General features: G+C 47.3%; 1 protein-coding gene across 4 annotated transcripts in view; it reads right to left on the bottom strand.

The window, feature by feature from the left end:
• Positions 1–18,831, bottom strand: part of NUP58 (nucleoporin 58) — a 148,221-nt gene extending 129,390 nt beyond the window's left edge. For 2 of the 4 annotated variants that reach the window (XM_073583117.1, XM_073583118.1), the window contains exon 1: positions 18,600–18,829. In XM_073583117.1, the coding sequence (XP_073439218.1) occupies positions 18,600–18,706 (107 nt within the window). In that variant the 5' untranslated portion in view covers positions 18,707–18,829. Of the gene's footprint in view, positions 1–18,599 lie in introns of all 4 variants that reach the window. The other 2 variants (XM_073583116.1, XM_073583119.1) reach the window with 2 other exon arrangements.
• Positions 18,832–24,414: the final 5,583 nt, after the last annotated feature.

Here is a 24,414-nt window from a genome sequence, read left to right as displayed (position 1 = left end):
TCTCCTGCATCCTCACCATAAAACTCAGGAGTCAGAAGTATGCAAAAGAACATCTAAAGCCTGATGTATTTTGAAAACAAGTCCTGTGGACCAATGTGGATAAAATAGAATTCTTTGGCTACAATGATCAAAGATTTGTGTGGAGAAAAAGGGGCACAGAATTTCAGTCAGGAAAAGAACATCTTGTCAACCATTAAGTATGGGGGATGGAGCAATCAAGCTTAGGGGGTGTGTTGTAGCCAAAGGTAGAGGGAACATTTCACGGGTAACGGGAAGAATAGATTCAATTAAATTTCCACAAATTGTTTATGCAAACATAACTAGAGATGGGCGAACCCGAACAGTAAAGTTCGGCATCCGTACCGAACACAGACATCACCAGTACCGAACACGGACTTCACCAGGAAGTCCGTGTTACTGTTCAGGTTCGGCTGCTTGAACATCGGGTGATTGTCACGCTGTCATGACAGCGCAGCAAACACTGCTTCTGATCTGCGGTGAAATCCTCCCCGCTGGTCACAGAGCCGCGGTTCCCACGCTGTCAAAATACAGCACAATCGCTCAGCTGTGATTGGAGGTATAAAGTTTACCTCCAGTCACTGGTGTCAAATGATGGGACTACTGCTCCCATCATCCGACACCTGCTGCCGCTAATAACAGCGAGAGAAGGAGCTGCTGCTGTTGGGTGTATAAAAAGGCAAGGGTTCCCCGGTATTTTTGATAACCAGCCAGGCAAAACTCACAGCTAGGGGGGGATCTCACCAAGGTCACGGCAGTTCAGCCCGGCTGGGAATGCAGCCTTAGTGACCGGAGGTAACCTCGATGACGTCACCACCGGTCACTGAGGCTGTGCTCACAGCAGCTCATTCACCAGTGCTTCTTAGCCTGAACAGTCACATCTTGCCACCATTCAGGTTGAAAACTGTTTATCTCTCAGACATGGATTACCGCGCGGGACAGAATGACCGACAGGTGAGGGATAGTTTTTTTTTTAAATTTTAGTTTTATTAGGAGAACGAGGGCTTCGGTGGCATTAGCCATTAGATGAGTATAGCTTTGTTTGTTATTTTTAAATAAAAATGGAAAAGTGTGTTTTGTTCTATTTCTAATAAAGGACTTTATTCTGTGTGTTTATTTACCATACCACTATATGATTAGTAATAGGAATCTTATAGATGCCTCTCCATTACTAATCTGTGGGCTTGATGTCACCAGACAATACAAAGGTGACATCAACCCCACAAATATTAACCTCACTTGCCACCGCTACAAGGCAAGTGGGAAGAACCAGGCAAAGCGCTAGAATTGGCTTATCTAATAGATGTGTCTTTCTGGGCTGCTATTTTTAGGCTGGGGGGGGCAATATCCATGGCCCCTTATCAGCCTAAGAATACCAGTCCCCAGCTGTCTGCTTTAGCAAGGCTGGTTGTCAAAAATGGGGGGAGACCCCATGTCATTTTTTTCACATTATTTTAACCCCGGAATAGTACGTCATCGGTAAAGATCCCATGATTTGAGGTGGGCTCCGGCGGTGAGCCCACCTCAAAGCTGCGACAGGTCAGCTGTTATAAACAGCTGACATGTGCCCGCATTAGGCGCGAGGGGAATCGCCATCCGCCCGCGCCTATTAACTAGTTAAATCCCGCTGTCAAAGCTAACAGTGGGAATTTAAATAGCATTTCCGGCCGCCGGGACGGAAGTGAGCTCATCGCCGACCCGATGCATTGCCCTGACAACCAGAGGTCTCATAGAGACCTCTATGGCTGTTGCAGGCAGATCGCTTGGAGCGCCGCCCAGTGACCGGCGCTCAAAGTACTCCAGTAAATCTGCTACATATGGACGATGTCACGCCGGCAACGCCTGTCAGGTCGGGGCCGGCGTCACCTGTCCGGCCGGGTCCCGCTCTCCCTGCTCCCTGGGTCCCCCCTCGGCTCCCCGCTCCGACCGCCGCTCGGTACCCCCGGTCTCCCTTCCTGCAGCCCAGCACTATAGTTTCTCCTCCTCCTCTGCTCCGGTTCCAGGCATGCACCTTAGGCCACGGGCACGCGCTCTTCCCCTCACTTAATCCCTTCTGCACCATCCCTGTGGAGCAATCACCAACCAAGCTCCAGCACAGGGTATATCAGGTGGCTCCTCCCTCATGGAGGCACCTGATTATCGTGTGCCTTCCTGTACGGTATTCTGGCCCCTGACTCCAGTCGCTCCTGACCTTCTGTCTTGTTGTGTCATCCGCAGCCCAGCCGCCCATCCTGGTATCAGCTGTCGCGGTATTCGACTCCTTTGGGCCTGCTCCTAACGGTCCCTGTATAGGGGGTCGGCTCCACCTGGCCAGCTCGCCCCAGGGATCCCGGTACCGCGACCCAGAGGGTCCACTCTTGCTACTCCTTACAGTATAAATCAGGCCATGGACCCCTGTTATGATTGGGTCACCGAGGAGGAAAGCAAGAGCAAGCTAAGCCACAGAAAACCAGAGAGGTTGGTAACTAAGCAGATTGCAGACCCCTGATCCTATCCACACAACTAGCAGTAGCCATGGAGCGTACCTACAATGATTCTAGACGCCTCGACACAGCCGGAGAACTAAATAAGCCTAAAGCAAGAAAGGGGAAATCTAAACTGCCCCAGAGCAGACCCCAAAGGAATAGATAGCCCCCAAACATTGTCGGTGAGACAAGATGAAAACACAAACGCAGGTAGGAAAATAGGCTGAGCAAACGATGGGGCCCAAACTAACTAGACAGGAAAGGAAAGACACTGTCTGCAATCACGCAAAAAAACCTGCAAAAAATGCCCAACACGTCTGATAGAAAAAATACTGAAGTCACTAGACTTCGCCCACTATATCAACACTCTGGTATATTCTGAAAGCAGAGCAAAAAGAGGCCAATCTCAGAAGGGACAAAAACAAACTGGAACAAACAGTAACATAAGGATGGAAATTCAGCACAGCCCCAGATGGGGCTGGCTGACCACACAAAACTGAAATAGACAAAACCAGATCAAATGTGAACAATAGCAAAAGAACACTTAGCTGAGCATGCAGGGACTGAGCTGGAAACTAAGACCTCAGGAGGCAGGAAAAAAGTCACCAGCAGGGATAGAGGGAGTCGGCTGTCTTAAATCCAGTCAGAAACTCCCAATGTCTAATCGTCCTCCTCATTATCAGGTGGCAGGCCTCTGTTAATTAGATCAGCTCCATTACCTCCTGTAACCACCAGAGGGAGCCCGGAAAGAGAACTTGCGACCCCTCTGTTAATACAACCATCTCCATTACCTTCATCAGCAACCAGAGGTAGGCCAGAAAGTGAATTCACAACAGACCCCGCTGGTGCCACGGTAGCCACACAAAAAGAATTACTCTTTTTGCAGGAGAACCAAACCCGGATTATGGCTTTTATGAAGTCCATGGACACTCGGTTATCCGCCATTGAAACCACCGATCCAGGGAGCGCCCCTCTGCTGGCAGGACTGGAACTTGGCCAGGGGCTTTATCCGGAAGTCGTCTTCTCCAGCAGGGGCCAGGTTTTTCTTTGTTCAGAAGAAGGATGGATCCCTTTGACCTTGCATTGACTACCGAGGCTTAAATAACATCACGGTCAAGAATAGGTATCCTTTACCACTTATTCCCGAACTGTTTGACTGCCTGCGTGGGGCCCGGATCTTTACTAAATTGGATCTACAGGGGGCCTACAATTTGGTCCGAATACGTGCCGGAGATGAGTGGAAGACCACCTTCAACACGCGGGATGGCCATTACGAATATCTGGTCATGCCCTTTGGACTTTGTAACGCCCCAGCGGTCTTCCAAGAATTTGTTAACGACGTCTTCCGGGATCTTCTGTACTCGTGCCTCGTGGTGTATTTAGATGACATCCTCATCTTTTCACCAGACCTGTCCTCTCACAGGAAGAGTGTGCCTGGTCTTACAACGCCCGCGGGAGAATCGACTCTGCTAAGATAGAGAAATGCCTGTTTGAACAGACCTCCCTACCCTTCTTGGGGTATATTATCACGGACTCGGGGTTGCGAATGGACCCAGAGAAATTGTCCGCGGTGCTCAAATGGCTGCAACCTGTCGGAGTGAAAGCCATTCAACGATTCTTGGGCTTCACAAATTACTACAGGCAATTCGTCCCGCATTTCTCCGCGTTAACCAAGCCTATTGTTGCCCTTACCCGGAAGGGAGCAAGACCGAACATCTGGTCCTCGGAAGCTGAAGACGCATTTCTCTCCCTGAAACGGGCCTTTGCCACGGCTCCGGTTTTGCATCAGCCAGAGGTCGGCAGGCCCTTCGTCATGGAGGCAGACGCATCTTCTAAAGGGGCAGCGGCGATCCTTTCCCAAAAGACGTCTACTGGGCGCTTGGCTCCGTGCGGGTTCTTCTCCAAGTCCTTTTCACCCACAGAATGTAACTACACAATTGGGGATCGAGAGTTGTTGGCCATAAAGATGGCGCTGGAGGAGTGGCATTATCTCCTGGAAGGGGCAGTCCTTCCCTTCACAATATTCACTGACCACAAAAACCTGGCCTACCTCCAGTCGGCTCAAAGACTCAACACCAGACAAGCCAGGTGGTCATTGTTTTTCTCTCGCTTCAACTTTGCGCTCCACTTCCGACCCGGCGACAAAAATACCAAAACAGATGCACTCTCCCGGTCCCTGCAGTCACCCGAAGTGGAGGAGGCTCTGTCGCATGTTATCGATCCAGCCCGGTTTATCACGGTAGCCCCTGTGAGTCTTCATTCCGTGCCGCCTGGCAAGACCCTCGTCCCACAAGGCAAAAGGGTAGAATTACTACGCTGGGGTCACTCCTCCAAGATCGCTGGATATGTTGGCATCAGGAAGACCCTTGCTCTGGTTTCCCGTTATTACTGGTGGCCTTCTCTCCGCCAAGACGTGTTAGACTTCGTGGCCTCATGCTCAATTTGCGCCAGGAACAAGGTACCTAGAAGCTTGTCCTCCGGCCTCCTTCAGCCGTTGCCTATTCCCGAAGCTCCTTGGCAACACATCGCCATGGATTTTGTTACCGACTTACCCTGCTCTTCCGTTTGCACAACTATTCTGGTAGTAGTCGATCGGTTTTCCAAAATGGCCCATTTTGTTCCGTTACCTGGCTTGCCCACGGCTCCTGAATTGGCTAAAATCTTCATTCATCAGATTTTCAGATTACATGGGCTCCCTCAGCGAATCGTGTCTGACCGCGGGGTACAGGTTACCTCCCGCTTCAGGAGAGCGCTTTGTAAACTCTTCTGTATATCTCTGGATTTCTCTTCTGCTTATCACCCACAGACCAACGGGCAAGTCGAACGGATCAACCAAGTCTTGACCTCCTACCTGCGGAACTTCTCTAACGCCCATCAAGACAATTGGGTCGATCTTCTTCCGTGAGCAGAGTTCGCCCATAACAATCACTTCAATGAATCCACCACCAAGTCTCCGTTTTTTGTGGTCTCCGGTCAAAACCCAGGGGTACCTCTTCCAGTATCTTCATCCTCTGGCGTACCCGCCGCCGATGCCCTCTCCCAAGAGTTTTCCCAAGTCTGGAGGAAGACCAAGGTGGCTCTCATACAAGCCGCGGCCCGGTTTAAAAGACATGCCGTCAAGAGGCGGAGGGATCTCCCACCGCAGCATCCAGGAGACAAGGTTTGGCTGTTGACCAAGCACATCCGCTTGAAAATCCCTTCTTATAAGCTGGGTCCCCGGTATATGGGCCCCTTCGAGATTCTTGGACGCATCAACGATACGGCCTATAGATTGAGGCTGCCTGCTTCACTCCGGGTCCATAACGCCTTCCATGTCTCGCTCCTGAAACCGGTCATCCTCAATCAGTTCTGCCCTGCGCCTTCTGTTGTTCCTCAGCCAGTAGGGGCCGATGACGTCTTTGAAGTGAGAGATATTTTGGTCACGAAAAAGGGTAGAGGTAAGACCTTTTTCCTCATCGATTGGAAAGGGTTTGGTCATGAGGAGAGGTCTTGGGAACCGCGAGAGAATGTTGATGCTCCACGCATCATGGACAGATTCTTGGCCAATCTCAGGGCCGCCGCCTGCCAGGCCGGGGCCCGCTCTCCCTGCTCCTGCTCCCTGGGTCCCCCCTCGGCTCACCGCTCCGGCCGCCGCTCGGTACCCCCGGTCTCCCTTCCTGCAGCCCAGCACTATAGTTTCTCCTCCTCCTCTGCTCCTGTTCCAGGCACGCGCCTTAGGCCACGGGTGCGCACTCTTCCCCTCACTTAACCCCTTCTGCACCATCCCTGTGGAGCGATCACCAATCAAGCGCCAGCACAGGGTATATCAGGCGGCTCCTCCCTCATGGAGGCGCCTGATTATCGTGTGCCTTCCTGTACGGTATACTGACCCCTGACTCCAGTCGCTCCTGACTCCAGTCGCTCCTGACCTTCTGCCTTGTGTCATCCGCAGCCGAGTCGCCCCTCTTGGTATCAGCTGTTGCGGTATTCGACTCCTTCGGGCCTGCTCCTAACGGTCCCTGTATAGGGGTCGGCTCCACCTGGCCAGCTCGCCCCAGGAATCCCGGTACCGCGACCCAGAGGGTCCACTCTTGCTACTCCTTACAGACGATCTCCTCATCGCCCATATGTAGCAGAGCCGATCGGGTTGTGCATGCTTCTAGCCTCCTGTGGAGGCTATTGAAGCATGCCAAAAGTTACAAAAAAAAAAAGTTTAAAAATAAAAAAAACCTAAAAGTTCAAATCACCCCCCTTTCGCCCCAATCAAAACAAAATTAAATAAAAAAAATAAAAAAAAAATCCCCCAGAATCCCCCAATCAATAAAAAAAAAATCATTAACCCGATCGCTAAACGGTGTAGCGAGAAAAAAATTCAAAACGCCAGAATTACGTTTTTTTGGTCGCCGCAACATTGCATTAAAATGCAATAACGGATGATCAAAAGAACGTATTTGCACAAAAGTGGTATCATTAAAAACGTCAGCCCGGCACGCAAAAAATAAGCCCTCACCCAACCCCAGATCATGAAATATAGAGACACTATGGGTATCAGAAAATTGCGCAATTTTTTTTATTTTTTTTAGCAAACTTTGGAATTTTTTTTCACCACTTACATAAAAGAGAACATAGACATGTTTGGTGTCTATGAACTTGTAATAACCTGAAGAATCATAATGGCAGGTCAAATTTAGCATTTAGTGAACCTATCAAAAAAGCCAAGCAAAAAACGGTGTGGGATTGCATTTTTTTTGCAATTTCACCGCGCTTGGAATTTTTTCCCCGTTTTCGAGTACACGACATGGTAAAACCAATGGTGTCGTTTAAAAGTACAACTCGTCCTGCAAAAAATAAGCCCTCACATGGCCATATTGACTGAAAAATAAAAAAGTTATGGCACTGGAAAGGGGAGTGAAAAACAAACGAAAAATCAAAAAAAGCTCTGGGAGTTCAGGGGTTAATATTTTTTAATTATTGCGTGGGGACCCCTCTTTTCCTGATAACCAGCCTTGATGAAGCTAACGGCTGACGGTTGCAGCCCCCAGCTATAAGTTTTGTTTTTGCCTGGCTGGTTATAAAAATACAGGAGAACCCATGCTGGGTTTCTTAATTATTTATTTACAGTGCAGGAGCCAGCTATTGAATACACCCATCAGCCGCTCCTGACCTTGCTGTTATTAGCGGCAGCAGACTTCGGATGATGGGAGCTGTAGTCCCGTCAGCCAACACCATTAACTGGAGGTAAACCTTATACCTCCGATCACAGCTGTGCGCTCACGCTGCCTTTTGACAGCGTGGGAACCGCGGCTCTCTGACTGGTGGGGAGGATTTCTTAGCCGAACAGAAGTGGTGTTTGCCGCACTGTCATGCATATGACAGCGTAGCAAACACTGGATGTTCGGGCTCCTCATTCAACTGAATGGGGTAAGGGTTCGGGTACTATTCTGGTACTCAAACTTTTTGTAACTGTTCGGCCGAACCTGAACATCCAGATGTCTGACCATCTCTAAAAATAACACCATCTGTAAAAAAGCTGAAAAGAGAATGGGTTCTGCAAATGGATAATGATCTTAAACAGATGTCAAAATCCACAATAGACAACCTCAAAAGGCGCAAGCTGAAGTTTTTACAATGGCCCTCACTGACCCCTGATCTGAACATCATTGAAAATCTGTGGCTAGTCCTCAAAAGAGCAGAGCTTGAAAGACGACAGATCTCACAGAACTGAACGAATTATCCAAGGAAGAATGGATGAGAGCCCCTCAAACAAGAATTAAAAGATTCTTGGCCGGCTACAAAAAGCGTTTACACGCTGTGCTACTTGCAAAAGGGGGCGCTACTAGGTACTAATCATGCATGCAGGGTGCCCAAATTCTTGTATAACCTCATTTTTCTTTTTGTAATTTTTTAAACTGTAAGAGATGAAACTTGTCTAACTGTTCACAATAACCATCATTTTGACCAGGGGTGCGTAAACGTTTACATGCCACTGTACATTTAATAATGTTGTGTATGTGTGCGCTGTAAACCTGTGTGTGTATAACACACATGCTACAGATAAACACAAAAACTCTATTATCTCCCTGGAGCATTACAATTAGTGATATTGACCCCTTCACTTCTCTACACAGCCATAGAAATTTTAATTAGTAAAAAATATGAGAATATGAAAAAAAAAAAAATAAAACATACATACACATATATATATATATATATATATATATATATATATATACACACATATACACACACACACCTGGGGATAAGGAGCATCCTGAGGTCCAAAAACAATTAAAAAGCGATTAAGTTGTATATACTCTAAAATGATATCAACAAAAACTACAGGTCATCTCAGAAAAAAACAAGCAGAAACAGCTCAGCAAATGGAAGAGAAGACAAAAAACTACAGGTCTCGCAGTGACAGTTAGATAAACACGAAGCCAACACTGAACTATATAAACCATATTGTTGCAATTATACAGAATAAAGTTGGTTTTACCACACACAGTTAACCAAAAAACCATGACCCAAAAAGCTATGGTGGGATTTTTTTTTAGTTATTAAGCTACCCTGTACACTGCCCCCACAATCGATGGGATGAGCGGGTATGGAACGTCTTAAGTTTTATCAAAGCCAAGTAAGGCCTGTTTCACACTTCAGTTTTTTGAGTCAGTTAAAATCCGCCAAAATGACGGAAAGCGGATCCGTTGCTATACTGATGTGAACGGATTTTTTTTTTTTGTTTGACGGATCCGATGAATTTTAAAGGAACCGGAGAGAGAGAGGGGGAGAGAGAGAGAGGGAGAGAGTTTTTCCAGCCGCCAGAACAGAGTTTAAGGTTAAATTTCCGGCCGAGTGAAGACTTTTGGGCATGCGCAGTGTGAAGTGCGGATCCTGCCACCCGAAAAAACGTTACATGCTCCGTTCGGGCATGTCGGCGGACGTCAAAATTTTGGCGGATCCACAAAAAACGGACCCAACGGATGGCCATCCATCAAGATCCGCCGGTAATGCAACTCAATGGGAAAAAAAACGGATCCGCCAAGCAAAATGGCAGATCCGTTTTTTTTGCAAAACGGCGGATCTTGACTGAAGGACAAAAACTGAAGTGTGAAACAGGCCTATCAGGAAGTTTCCGAAACAAAGTTGTTTTCTTACAAGACCAGGCAAAAAGACAAGAATGGCAGCTGATCCCCCCCCCCCCCCTCACAGTAATGCCATGTTCACATGTTGCGTTTTTGCTATGTTTTTTCCCGCAGGCAAAACCTGCTCTCTTGGCAGTAAAGAAGCTGCTCACAAAAAGCAGGTTTTGCTGAGTTTTTGAAGTTACCCATTGTTTCCTATGGGTGAAAGAAAAAACGCTGCAAAAATGCTGAAAGAAGTGACGTGCTGCAGTTTTCCAAATCAGTCAGGGAAAGAAAAAGAAAAAGTGTGTGCGCATGAGATTCCTGAAATCTCAGTCTTTGCTGATACTGTAAAACGCAGCATTTAATTTGCATCAACACCTTCCTGACATCCGACGTACTATCCCGTCCACGGTACCCGGGCCCGTATGACCGTGGAAGGGATAGTACGTCGGGCCCTTTAATGCGATGCCGCGACTAAAGTCGCGGTGATCACATTAAAATTCCGATCCCATGTCACCTTACAAAAGATGGCGTCGGCATCCCAGGCTGCGATCCCGCCCCCCCGGCATCCAGAGCGCTGTGATTGGCTGTTCAATTCTGAACAGCCAATCGCAGCGTTTCTCATTGGCTGAAACAATGATGTCCTAGGCTGGGATCGAGTACTGATGTACTCGATCCTAGAGCCGGTGCCTGGCAACGCCAGGCACCGGCAAAAAGCACCCGGATTGGCGCGATCGCCGATCTGATCGATCGCACCAATCGCAGTGCACAGCGGCGCTATATCGCCGCTGTGCCCTGCCAGTACCGGCCAGGATCGGTGCTATATTAGCACCGATCCTAGGCTGGAGCCTGATGCAGGCTCAGCAGGGCCTGCAGGAGTTGGCTGGCGCGATCGATTAGATCAGCGATCGCGCCAACCACAGGGCACAGCTGTGGTCACCATGTGACCGCTCTGTGCCTTGCTGGTGACCTGGGCATGACCTGCCTAGTAATCGGAGCTGTGAGCTCCGATTCTAGGCAGTTTCCATGGTCACCAGGCAGATCAGGGATTGGTGGGATCGATGTAATCATTCGATCCCACCAATGACAGGTCACAGCAGCGATGTGACCGCTCTGTGACCTGCCCCCTGACCTGCCTCTGACCTGTCTGCAGGGGTCCTCACTCTAGCTGAGGATTCCTGCAGAGAGGTCGGACGCAGCAAGAGCTCCTGTGCTGGGTATTGTGGTGCCACAGCTTGTAGCATCACAATCCCTGCAGAAGAAAGAAGAAAGAAAACTACAACTGTAAGTGTTAATCGATCCCTGATCCCCTGCCCAATCTATCTTCATCCCCCCATCCCCCCTCCACCCCCCCCTTACCCCCCTTTTACCCCCCTCGACCCCACTTTTGCGCCACCTCCGTGCCCAGCCGGCGAGCGTTGATCGGTGACACAGTTCACCGATCAACACTCGAGCTCGCTTTTTTTTCCTTAGCCACCTTTGCGCCACTTCCGTACACACATCCCGCAGCCGCAAAAGTTGGATAAGTGACACACGTCACTTATCGAAGCTTGTGCCTGCCGTTTTTCATTTTTTTCACCCCCCTTTGTGCCACCTAACTACAACTCTAACTGTTGATCCCTGCCCAATCTCTCTTGATCCACCCCAATCCCCCCATCTCCCTATTTTTACCCCCCTCCACCCCACATTTGCGCCACCTCCGTGCGCAGCCGCCGAGCGTTGATTGGTGACGCAGTTCACCGATCAATACTCGAGCTCGCTTTTTTTTCCTTAGCCCCTCCGTACACACATCCCGCAGCTGCGAAACTTGGATAAGTGACACAGTTCACTTATCAGAGTTTGTGCCTGCCGTTTTCCTTTTTTTTTTTTTCCACCCCCCCCTTGCGCCACCCCGTGCGCACATCCAGCAGCCTAGTTTTGATAAGTGACACTTATCAGCCAGGGCCTGCTGTTTTAGACTTTTTTCCACAGCTTTTTCTTTACAGAAAGTTTACACCAATCACTCCCCCCCCCTCACGTACACATACAGTTTTCAATAAAGTGTACACCCAAGCACCATATTTACACAAAAATGTCTTCAAATTCATCCCAACAGCGCTATTCAATGGAGGAGGCATATGCTATACTTGCCTCCGACACTGATAGCGATTTGGATGACGATCCGACTTTTCTTTATTTTTCGGATTCTTCATCCTCTTCTTCTTCCTCTTCCCCCTCCTCATCTTCCTCCTCGGGTCCTGCGGAACCGCCACGCAGACGCTCCAGGACAGAAGAAGAGGCAGCGCCCACCATGCCCGCAGCTGACCCAGTGCTCCCCGTATGGACCTCGCCCCCCGAAAATTACGAGCCACTGATTCTTGATTTTGTGGCAGAATCAGGAATCAAGTTTGACACCACCGGCCTCACAGAAATTGACTTTTTCAAAGTCTTTTTCTCTGAGGATTTTGTTAACCTCATGGTGGAGCAAACTAATTTGTACGCTCGTCAATTTTTGGAGCAAAACCCGCGTTCAACATTTTCAAACTGGTCTCCTGTAGACGCAGTTGAAATTACGCAGTTTTGGGGCCTGGTCCTCCATATGGGGATACTGAAGAAGCTGGAAATTCGGCAATATTGGAGTGTTGATATTTTATACAACACTCCAGTGTTCCGAATGGTCATGGCCCGGACGCGTTTTGAGGCCATCCACAAATTCCTGCATTATACTGATAATGCAGAGTGTCCCGCACGAGATGACCCCAACTTTGACCGTCTGTTCAAAGTTCGGCCGGTCATCGAACACTTCAACAAAAAGTTTGCTGAAGTGTGCGTGCCCCAAAGGGACATCTGCGTGGATGAGTCCTTGGTTCACTTCAAGGGAAGGCTGCAATTCCGTCAATACCTGCCCAGTAAGAGGGCCAGGTACGGAATCAAACTCTAAGTTGTGTGAGAGTACCTCAGGGTACACCCACAAGTTTAGCATTTATGAAGGGAAGGACACCCGGATTGAACCCCCTGAATGTCCTCCTTTCCTGGGAGTGAGTGGGAAAATTGTGTGGGATTTGGTGCACCCACTGCTGGATAAAGGTTATCACCTCTACACTGATAACTTTTATACCAGCATCCCACTCTACAAATCCCTCTCTGAGCGACGTACCGCAGCCTGCGGTACTGTCCGCTAAAATCAGAGAGGCCTCCCGAAGACGCTACTTGGGCAGATGCTCCGAAAAGGTGAGAGCAGAGCCCAATGTAGCGACCACCTACTGGTGGTCAAGTACAAGGACAAGAGAGATGTCCATCTCTTGACCACCATACACGGTGATGGCAGTACCCTCTGCACTGTACGGGGTACCTCTACACAGGTCCGCAAACCGACATGTGTAGTGGGGTACAACAAAAACATGGGGGGAGTTGATCTCTCCGATCAACTCCTCCAACCGTACAATGCATTGAGGAAGGCCAAGGCGTGGTACAAAAAGCTGGCCGTGCACATCGTCCAAATGGCAATGCTCAACGCATTCCTGCTGTCACAATGTGCATGCCCCGCGATACGACGTACCTTCAGTTCCAGAAGGTAGTGGTTAAGGTTCTGATGTTTGGCGCTCAGGAAGGAGCGGGCCCCAGTACTTCAGGAACTGAAGGTGCTCGTATTGTCCCAGGTCAGCATTTTCCGGGGATGGCCCGCCAACCCCAAGAAAAGGTAAGCCGCAAAAAAGGTGTCGAGTGTGTTACAAAAAAGGAATACGCAGGGACACCACTTATCAATGCGACACCTGCCCCGAAAAACCTGGCCTGTGCATGAAGGATTTCTTCAAATTGTACCACACCTCCATGCACTACTAATTTACATTAGATTAGTTGGGGGCACATCTAGATTTGTTCTTTGGGGGTCTAGTATCCAAAATGATGTCATATGTGAGGTTTTTTCCTGTTTAGGCACATCAGGGACTCTGCAAATGGAACATGACGCCAGCAGATCATCAAAGTCTGCATTCCAAAACAACACTACTTGCCTTTCGATCCCCGACGTGTGCCTAAACAGTTTTTTCCAACATGTGGGGTACCAGAGTACCCAGGACAAATTGGACAACGACTTTTGGGGTCCAATTTCTCCTGTTACTCTTGGGAAAATTAAAAATTGGGGACTAAATGATCATTTATGTGGGAACAAAACAGGATTTTATATTTTCACGCCTGGGCATTATAATCTTTAGTGAAACACTTGGGGGTTCAAAGTGCTCACCACACATCTAGATAAGTTCCTTAGGGGGTCTAGTTTCCAAAATGTGGTCACTTGTGGGGGGTTTCCACTGTTTAGGCACATCAGACGCTCGTCAAACGCGACATGGCGTCCGATCTCAATTCCAGCCAATTTTAGGTTGAAAAAGTCAAACGGGCCTCCTTCCCTTCTGAGCCCTGCCATGTGCCCAAACAGTAGTTCCCCCCCACATATTGGGTATCAGCGTACTCAGGACAAATTTGACAACAACCTTTGCAGTCCAATTTCTCCTGTTACCCTTGGGAAAACAAAATATTGGGGACTAAATGATCATGTTTGTGGAAAAAATATGATTTTTTATTTTCACGCCCGGGTGTTATAAACTTCTGTGAAGCCCTTGGGGGTTCAAAGTGGTCACCACACATCTACATAAGTTCCTTAGGGGGTCTAGTTTCCAAAATGGGGTCACTTGTGGGGGGTTTCCACTGTTTAGGCACATGAGACGCTCGTCAAATGCGACATGGCGTCCGATCTCAAATCCAGCCAATTTTAGGTTGAAAAAGTCAAACGGGGCTCCTTCCCTTCTGAGCCCTGCCATGTGCCCAAACAGTAGTTCCCCCCCACATATTGGGTATCAGCGTACTCAGGACAAATTTGACAACAACTTTTGGGGTCCAATTTCTCCTGTTACCCTTGGGAAAATAAAAAAATTGCTGCTAAAATATTATTTTTGTGACAAAAAAGTTAAATGTTCATTTTTTCCTTCCATGTTGCTTCTGCTCCTGTGAAGCACCTAAAGGGTTAATAATCTTCTTGAATGTAGTTTTGAGTAGCTTCAGGGGTGCAGTTTTTAGAATGGTGTCACTTTTGGGTATTTTCTGCCATATAGACCCCTCAAAGTGACTTCAAATGTGAGGTGGTCCCTAAAAAAAATGGTTTTGTAAGTTTTGTTGTAAAAATTAGAAATCGCTGGTCAAATTTTAACCCTTATAACTTCGCAACAAAAAAAATGTTGTTTCCCAAATTGTGCTGATGTAAAGTAGACATGTGGGAAATGTTACTTAGTAACTATTTTGTGTCACATATTTCTCTGTTTTAAGGGCATACAAATTCAAAGTATGAAAATTGCAAAGTTTTTGCCATATTTCTGTTTTGTTCATAAATAAACGCAAGTTATAGCGAAAAATTTTTACCACTAAAGTGAAGTACAATATGTCACGAGAAAACAATCTCAGAATCGCCTAGATCCGTTGAAGCGTTCCAGAGTTATAACCTCATAAAGGGACAGTGGTCAGAATTGTAAAAATTGGCTCGGTCATGAACGTGCAAACCACCTTTGGGGGTGAAGGGGTTAAAAAAAATGCAGCGAAAAAACTGCAAAATAGCATAGTGTGAACATAGACTTAGGGGGGTTTTACACATAGCAATATCGCTAAAGCATCACCGATTTGGTGACGCAGCAGGGATATCGCTGTGTCTGATACTTACCTCCGACCGGCTCCCCCGCTGGTTATCGCTGATCGTGCAGCTCCATTTCTCATCGGGCGTTCCCTGTTGGCGCCGACGAGCGACACGTGGACGTGGGCGGGAGGACGTCAGGATCGCCGCGTCTGAAAGGTAAGTAAGGACCGCTGTATCGCTGCTGCATCGCTGTGAGGTCTTCCTGTGTGGCAGCTCAGTAGCGACCATTTTGCGATGCACCAGCGATCCTGACCGGTCGCTGGTGCATCGCTAAATGTAAAGGGGCCTTTAGGCTAAGGTCACAAGCAGTGTTTGTTTTTTTAAGCAAATTATCTTTTTACAGTAGCAGGAAGAGCCACAAGATTTCATAAATCTCACGCACGCTGTTTTTCTGACTGAATTTGAAAACTACAGGCATTTTTCAATCTGAAGCATGTCAATTCTTGCGTTTTGCATTTCCCCCCCACAGAAAGCAATGAGAAAGGGCAAAAAGAAAAAGAGGGGTTTTTTTTACAGCATTTTTGACGAATAAAACTAACTTTATAAGAGCACACATGTAATAAGTACTCAAGAAAAGCTGAAAAAAAACAAACAAATCCTGTGTTTTGAAAGCAGTGTTTTTACTGCCAAGAGAGCAGATTTTGGCTGCAGAAAAAAAACACTGCGTGTGAACATGTCACCTCCTGTCGCCTCCAACTCAAAAATATTTCCAGAATCCGTCCCTTCCTCAGCCCTCAATCTACTAAAATGCTTGTACATGCCCTCATTGTCTCCCGCCTTGACTACTGAAACACTCTCCTCTGTGGCCTCCCTGCTAACTCTCTTGCACCACTCCAGTCTGTCCTCAACTCTGCTGCCCGACTAATCCACCTCTCTCCTCGCTACTTCCCTGTTTCTCCTCTCTGCAGATCCCTCCACTGGCTCCCAATTCCCCAACGAATCCAGTTCAAACTACTAACACTGACCTACAAAGCCATCCACAACCTGTCCCTTCCCTATATCTCTGAACTAATCTCCCGATACCTTCCCTCACGTAATCTTAGATCCTCCCAAGACCTTCTACTCTCCTTCACAATTATTCGTTCCTCACACAACCGCCTCCAAGATTTCTCCCGAACATCCCCTATCCTCTGGAACTCCATGCCTCAACACGTCTGATTATCCACCACCCTTGGATCCTTCAAACGGAACCTGAAAACCCATCTTTTCAGGAAAGCTTACAGCCTGCAATAACCATTCTGCCGCCTCATCACCACCAGAGCTGCTGCACCCCCGACCTTTTGTCTCTTCCCCACTATCCCATAGAATGTAAGTCCGCAAGGACAGGGTCCTCTCCCCTCTGTACCAGTCTGTCATTGTAAATTTGTTTACTGTTAACGATATCTATAACTTTGTATGTAACCCCCTTCTCATGTACAGCACCATGGAATTAATGGCGCTATATAAGTAAATAATAACAGTCTAAAAAGACACGTAAAAAAATAAAAGTGGCCTAATTGGTGGAAAAATGCTGCAGAAAATCTGCACCATCAAGAGAGCACCAATATTTATTGTGGAAACATAGCCTAAGGCCACATGCACACGTTCAGTATTTGGTCAGTATTTTGCATCAGTATTTGTAAGCCAAAACCAGGAGAGGAACAATCAGAGGAAAAGTATAATAGAAACATGTCACCACTTCTGCATTTATCACCCACTCCTGGATTTATCCCCTGCTTCACAGCTAATACAATTTTTGTCGACAGGCTGCAGCGTAGATGTCACTTCTACAGCCAATCCCTGATGGAGACAGCACACTCAGCGGTCACATGCGCCTTAGGCTTAATTGAAACATAAGTGATATTAACATTCACAAAAAAAAAAAAAAATGTTCTCTGTGTCAATTTTTTTTTTTTTTTTTTTTTTTTTACAGTCAGGGTTTCATGAGATTTTCACAGATTAAAAGAACATGAAAGTTTCTAAACCTTCTCATATCAAACAGTCCATGAAAAATGAACAGCACAGGCAAGGCATCCAAGCGCTGTCTGATTTTTTTCATGGACCCATAGACTTGCATTGACGATTTTGATCAGAGAATTGATCAAGATCGGACACGTCTCCTTCATATTGTGCAGACCCCGCACCCACTTCCCGGGTGATACATGTATGGTGGTGAGGACCCCGCACCCACTGCCCGGGTGATACATGTATGGTGGTGAGGACCCCGCACCCACAGCCTGGGTGATACATGTATGGTGGTGAGGACCCCGCACCCACAGCCTGGGTGATACATGTATGGTGGTGAGGACCCCGCACCCAGAGCCTGGGTGATACATGTATGGTGGTGGGGACCCCGCACCCGCAGCCTGGGTGATACATGTATGGTGGTGGGGACCCCGCACCCAGAGCCTGGGTGATACATGTATGGTGGTGGGGACCCCGCACCCACAGCCTGGGTGATACATGTATGGTGGTGAGGACCCCGCACCCACAGCCTGGGTGATACATGTATGGTGGTGAGGACCCCGCACCCACTGCCCGGGTGATACATGTATGGTGGTGAGGACCCCGCACCCACTGCCCGGGTGATACATGTATGGTGGTGAGGACCCCGCACCCACTGCCCGGGTGATACATGTATGGTGGTGAGGACCCCGCACCCACTGCCCGGGTGATACATGTATGGTGGTGAGGACCCCACACCCACAGCCTGGGTGATACATGTATGGTGGTGAGGACCCCACACCCACAGCCTGGGTGATACATGTATGGTGGTGAGGACCCCGCACCCGCAGCCTGGGTGATACATGTATGGTGGTGAGGACCCCGCACCCGCAGCCTGGGTGATACATGTATGGTGGTGAGGACCCCGCACCCGCAGCCTGGGTGATACATGTATGGTGGTGAGGACCCTGCACCCACTGCCCGGGTGATACATGTATGGTGGTGAGGACCCCGCACCCACTGCCCGGGTGATACATGTATGGTGGTGAGGACCCCGCACCCGCAGCCCGGGTGATACATGTATGGTGGTGAGGACCCCGCACCCGCAGCCCGGGTGATACATGTATGGTGGTGAGGACCCCGCACCCGCAGCCTGGGTGATACATGTATGGTGGTGGGGACCCTGCACCCACTGTGGGGTCTGTCTATACAGGACATGTATCAGGACTTACAAGTAACACTGGGCATTGCTATGGGCGACACAGACATACACCACTGTGAGGATGCAACTCTCCATAGAGATGCATGTCTCCATGGTAACGGGGAGGGGGATTACAGGGAAAGGAAACTATGCACACACCAGTAAAGTCCATTCGTTTAGAGCGCAGGCTGCAGCAGGGAGACGCGCTCGGGTCATGTGGCTGCCCTCACCTCGCAGCTGGCGTTCCTCCAAAGGAAAATGGCGCTGCCGCCGCAGTTGCCGGATTTAACGTGGTGGTGGTGGAGCCCGCCGCCCCAAAACTGAAGCCGCCAGACATTTCTGTATTAGGGACGTCTTCTTACTGCGCACAAGTCACACCGGAAACAAAGAGAAAAAAAACCGCTTCAGAGCCTGGCAGATAGGCGCCGCGAGATGACGTCACGGCACAGCGCTGGGGTTCTTTGCCCGGACGCTGACGTCATTAGCTGAGCGACACCTCCCGGGGGTGGTGTGCGCGGAGTGATGACGTAACTGACAGTCCAGCTGAGCAGTCACACAGCCTGTGAGCGGCGGGATGATGGTGGTCCTCAGCTCCTCTCTCATCTCCTCGGTCACTAGTGTCTTTTGCGGGATTATTCCCAGAGTGGAGCTCTTCTTTTAGGAGCTTTATTTTCTTCATGAATGATGCACATCTGTTCCCAAAGGGAATATTGTTTGATAGTCGCAAAAAAAATAAATCGTGAATTGAATTCTTTTAATCACACCCTCGTATAATTTTCTCTGTGCACAAAAACGGCTGAAGACAGTGATAGCTGGAGCTCGCTTCTTTACCCCCAAAAAACATAAAAACCACAAATTCCCCCGTTTCTGCCGCCTGCAAACACTGGGTCACAGGACTTTTTTTGCCATTTTTTTTCCTAAAAAACAGTAAAGACGAAGACACTGGTGGCCGGAGACAGGAGGCCGCTGTGCGAGAGCGATATCTCGGCCCTTTCCAATCCAGTGCACAATTCAACATGTTTTGGAGGTGGTAGTGGCTCCCAAACCTCCTGGACCCCTCTGCAGCCGCACAGGTGGCCCCAATGGCCCCTGGACTGAGGCAATAATTGGTATAAAAATAACCACTTGTGACCATTTCTGCTGATCATCGTTTATTCTTTTGCCGGTGATGATTTGCTTTGGCAGCAGAGCAGTGGCCACGATTAACATTCCTACTATTTTTTAAATGGAGACTGCCATTTATAGGAACCTGTACTCTGCTCCATACTGTCCGAAAAGACCTGTCAGCAAGCAGGGGCTTAACTACTGCGGTCGCAGAGGTCACCACCGGGCCCTACGGGTGAGGGGCCCACCGATCAGAGGCCAGCAGCTCTGAAAGAAGGCCGACTAGTCTGAGGCAAGTAACGCACCATCGACTAGTCAAGGCCCTCATTAGCATAGGACTCGGGGACAATATAAACACTTTTTTAAAGCATTTATTTATCTTAATGGTGCTATAAAGGACTGGTTAGGGAGGGAGTTTAATCACTGCTGGATTGGAGAGCACAGGGGACCTGACAGGTTCTCTTTAAATGTTAAAGGGGTTGTTCATTCATAGGTTATGCCACCTAATCTGAGATCAGCATAATGTAGAGACCCTGATTCCAGTGATGTGTCACTTACTGCTGCAGTTTTACAACAGCAAAAAAAATAACTTTTATCAACAGGAGATTATCACTAGAGGGCTAGTAAATCTGCTGCCAGGTAGTCCCCATTTTCATGTGCTGTATATCACCCCACCTCCATCTCTTATTGACTATTTTCTGCATATACACAGCTGCCAATCAGTGGTGTGGGCGGGGTTATACCAAGGTCAGCATTCAAGAGAAATGCTAGATCTGCAGCAGATAAAACAGGGATTTATCAACACTGCACCAAGCAGCCCAGTAAGAGGCACACAGTTCTGGTGACCATGCTCTGATAGCGCTGGAACAGCCGGTGCAAGAGGGGAGATAAGGGGTATTTATTGTACATTAGGGTATTATTTTAGAAGTAGAGGTTATCCCCTTTAAGCTATTCACTGGGCCACGTACATAAGGTGCTAACCCTTATGTCCATGCAAAATATATATTTATTTTGTACAATAAATAATTTTTAATCAATACGTTATTTCTGCCATCATATTCTATATTTTTCCATTGAGCTGTGGGAACTTTGAAGGTCGACACCATGAGCCCTGTGTTCATAAGACCATTCTCGAACGACTTTTGTAGTTTGGCATTGGCAATATCTGCTGGAATATGGGCGCTGTCATTAGGGAATACTGCTGCCATGAAGAAGTTACTTGGTCTGTACCATGTTTAGGTTGGCTGATATGTGTCATAGCCACATGATGAGAGGACCCAAGGTTTTCCAGAAGAACTTTGCCCAGATCACCTCATCTGTCAACACCGGCTTTACTTCTTCCCATAGTACATCCTGATCCTGGTGTCATCTCTTCTCCACCCAGGGGATTTGCATACACACTCGGTTGTCTGCATGATGTAATAGAAACCATGATCCATCAGAACAGGCCACCTTCTTCTATTGCTCCATGGTGCAGTTCCGATACCTACAGGTGCATCTCACAAAATTAGAATATCATCAAAAAGTTAATTTATTTCGGTTCTCCAATACAAAAAAAGTGAAACTCCTATATTATATAGTCATTACAGAGTGATCTATTTCACAAGTTTATTTCTGTTATTGTTGATGATTATGGCTTACAACCCATGAAAACCCAAAAGTCATTATCTCAGTAAATTAGAATAGTTTATAACACCGGCTTGAAAAAATGATTTTAAAATATGAAATGTTGGCCTACTGAAATGTATGTTCAGTAAATGCACTCAATACTTGGTCGGGCTCCTTTTGCATAAATTTCTGCATCAATGTGGCGTGGCATGGAGGTGATCAGCCTGTGGCACTGCTGAGGTGTTATGGAAGCCCAGGTTGCTTTGATAGCAGCCTTCAGCTAGTCTGCATTGTTGGGTCTGGTGTCTCATCTTCCTCTTGACAATACCCCATAGATTCTCTATGGGGTTAATGTCAGGCAAATTTGCTGGTCAATAAAGCACAGTGATACTGTTGTTTTTACACCAGGTATTGGTACTTTTGGCAGTGTGCACAGGGGCCTAGTCTTGCTGGAGAATGAAACTTCCATCTCCAAAAAGCTTGTCGGTAGAGGGAAGCATGAAGTGCTCTAAAATTTCCTGGTAGACGGCTACACTGACTTTGGTCTTGATAAAACATAGTGGACCTACACCAACAGATGACATGGCTCCCCAAACCATCACTGATTATGGATACTTCACACTAGACCAGGGGTGGGCAATTAATTTTGCCATGGGGCCGCATTAGAAATTGGGATGGTGTCAGATGGCCGGACTAATATAATTAACTCAGTTGTACCCAATACTATATATGTATATAATATATAGTATACATATGCTATCTTTTCATAAACAAGGGGCTTTATTAGGTGCTGACCACTCTACCCAGAGTCCCAGACCCTGGCCTGACGTAAACACCCAGTCCAGACCCAAACACCCAGTCCAGACCCAGTCTAAAGTAATTGAAGCTAGCCTTACGTTGCACCACAGTGTCACAGGCCGGTCACAGGCAGTGGGCAGGCCGCCCCTTGCCCAGGCCAGGTCTGCACTAGACCTTGGAAATCAAGGTTCCAGAGTCTGCAGGAAGAGTGGAGAGGACACAATCCAAGCTAATTGAGGTCTAGTAGGAAGTTTTCACAATCAGTTATGGTTTTTGGAGCCATGTCATCTACTGGTGTGGGCGAGCTCTTTACTCGAGTTTGGCTAAGGGGTTCGGGTATAAATTGAGTATCGCGGGTGATCGAGTGACATGTTAGGGTATGTGCACACGTTGCGGATTACCCTGCGGATTTTGCGAAATCCGTAGATAAAATGACCTGCATTTTACCTGCGGATTTAGTGCGGATTTTCTGCAGATTTTGTGCGGATTTCACTTCTTTGTCAGGCAATGCCCACATGCCTTGTGGCTGTTTAACAGTTGCGAAACATGCGGCTGCGGGAACTCAATCATATCACTCGTGCATCCGCAATACTCGGTGCATACCCGAGCATGGTAGGCAAACTTGTAGCGACCAGTTGCGCTCATCATTGTCCTTCCATGGACCACTTTTCATAAGTACTACCCTGGAAAGCATGACTGATAAACACCCCACAAGATCTCTCGACACTCATCTCAATTTGGCCCTCCTGAAAACCGCTCAGATCTTTTATTCACATGGAGAGGACACACTGTGGATTATCAGTCCAGATTTGCGGATGGAAAAGCATATTTTACCACCCCCGGGTTACCCCCCCCTTAGTGAGAATTTGGGTAATGAATGATTACATTTGTTAGATCTTAGTTTTTGTTGATCAAACCGGATCTAACAAACGTTAGATCACTCCGACAAAATGAGATATTTACGATCTTTTCCAGGGGGGGATAACCCGTAGCTAGCCCCCCCAATTTGAAATTTGCTGTTTTTTGGATGGATTCTGATAGATATTCAGGAGATCTAACGTTAATTTTTGCTGATCAAACCGGATCTAACGAATATCTATCAGGATCCATCCAAAAAACGGTAAATTTCAAATTAGGGGTGGCTAACCCCCCACCTGACACCCCCAATATCTCGGGAACGAAAGGAGCTCTAACGCTAATTTTTGCTGATCAAACCGGATCTAACGAATATCTATCAGAATCCATCCAAAAAACGGCACATTTCATAGTTGGGGGGGCTAGCTACGGGTTAGCCCCCCTTGGAAAAGATCGTAAATATCTCATTTTGTAGGAGTGATCTAACGTTAGTTTTGGTTGATCAAACCGGATCTAACAAAGATCTAACGAATGTATTCATTTTTTACCCAAATTCTCACTAAGGGGGGGGGCTAATCCGAGGGTGGTCAAGCATGCTCAGATGACACTTAGTTAGCTGTTAGAGCACAATCAGATAAAGATACACATGCAAACCTTCTACGGGTCTATTGTGGATAATGCATTGGGGTATAACCCTCAAGCATGCTCAGATAACACTTAGTTAGCTATTAGAGCACAATCAAAATAAAGATACACATGCAAACCTACTACATTTCTATTGTGGATAATGCATTGTGGTATAGCCCTCAAGCATGCTCAGATGACACTTAGAAATGAATAAAAAACAAATCTGAACTGAGAAAGTAAGTTAATGTGTATGCACAATGTAAGTGCATATTAACACATGACCATTTACCAGAGAAAACAAAAAGCAAAAAACACAAATATCCTGAACTAATAAATAAAAAATATACTGCAAATAATGCATAAAGATAACAATAATAATAAGGATATTTAGTAAACATAATTTTGATGAAAATAATGTACAAGCCATCCCGCCACGTCACGGCAACCCTCGTGGGACAGTCCCTACTCTAGTATTTAAAACCTTTTCACTTGCTAACTTACTTAATACACAAAACCAACATCCTCCACAGGAAAAGATGGAAATACATTGATACGTAATCCTCTAGGAATATTTATTTGCAGTATATTTTTTATTTTTTAGTTCAGGATATTTGTTTTTTTTTGCTTTTTGTTTTCTCTGGTTAATGGTCATGTGTTAATATGCACTTACATTGTGCATACACATTAACTTACTTTCTCTGTTCAGATTTGTTTTTTATTTGTTTTTTATTCATGAGGATCAGGCAACCAGTGATGAAGCAAAACAGACACAGATTCCAGGATTGGTCTCTGCATTCACCCATGGATATGACACTTACCAGCGTTTCTGCAGCCAGACATGTTCACGACAAGAGACTTACCTGCTGCACAATGGGGTAGATTCCGGGATCGGTCTCTACTCTCACCCATGGATGTGACATTTACTGGACCTTCCGCAGTCAGGTGTGTTCACGGACAAGTGAATTACCTGCTGCATAAAGAGGCAGATTCCAGGCTTGGACTGCTCTCACCTATGGATATAACACTTACCGGACTTTCCACAGTCAGACGTGT

Source organism: Dendrobates tinctorius, unplaced genomic scaffold (genome assembly GCF_039654945.1).
Source record: "Dendrobates tinctorius isolate UK_male_01 unplaced genomic scaffold, ASM3965494v1 ptg000075l, whole genome shotgun sequence".
NCBI lineage: Eukaryota > Metazoa > Chordata > Amphibia > Anura > Dendrobatidae > Dendrobates > Dendrobates tinctorius.
This window is presented reverse-complemented; position numbering and strand designations above follow the sequence as displayed.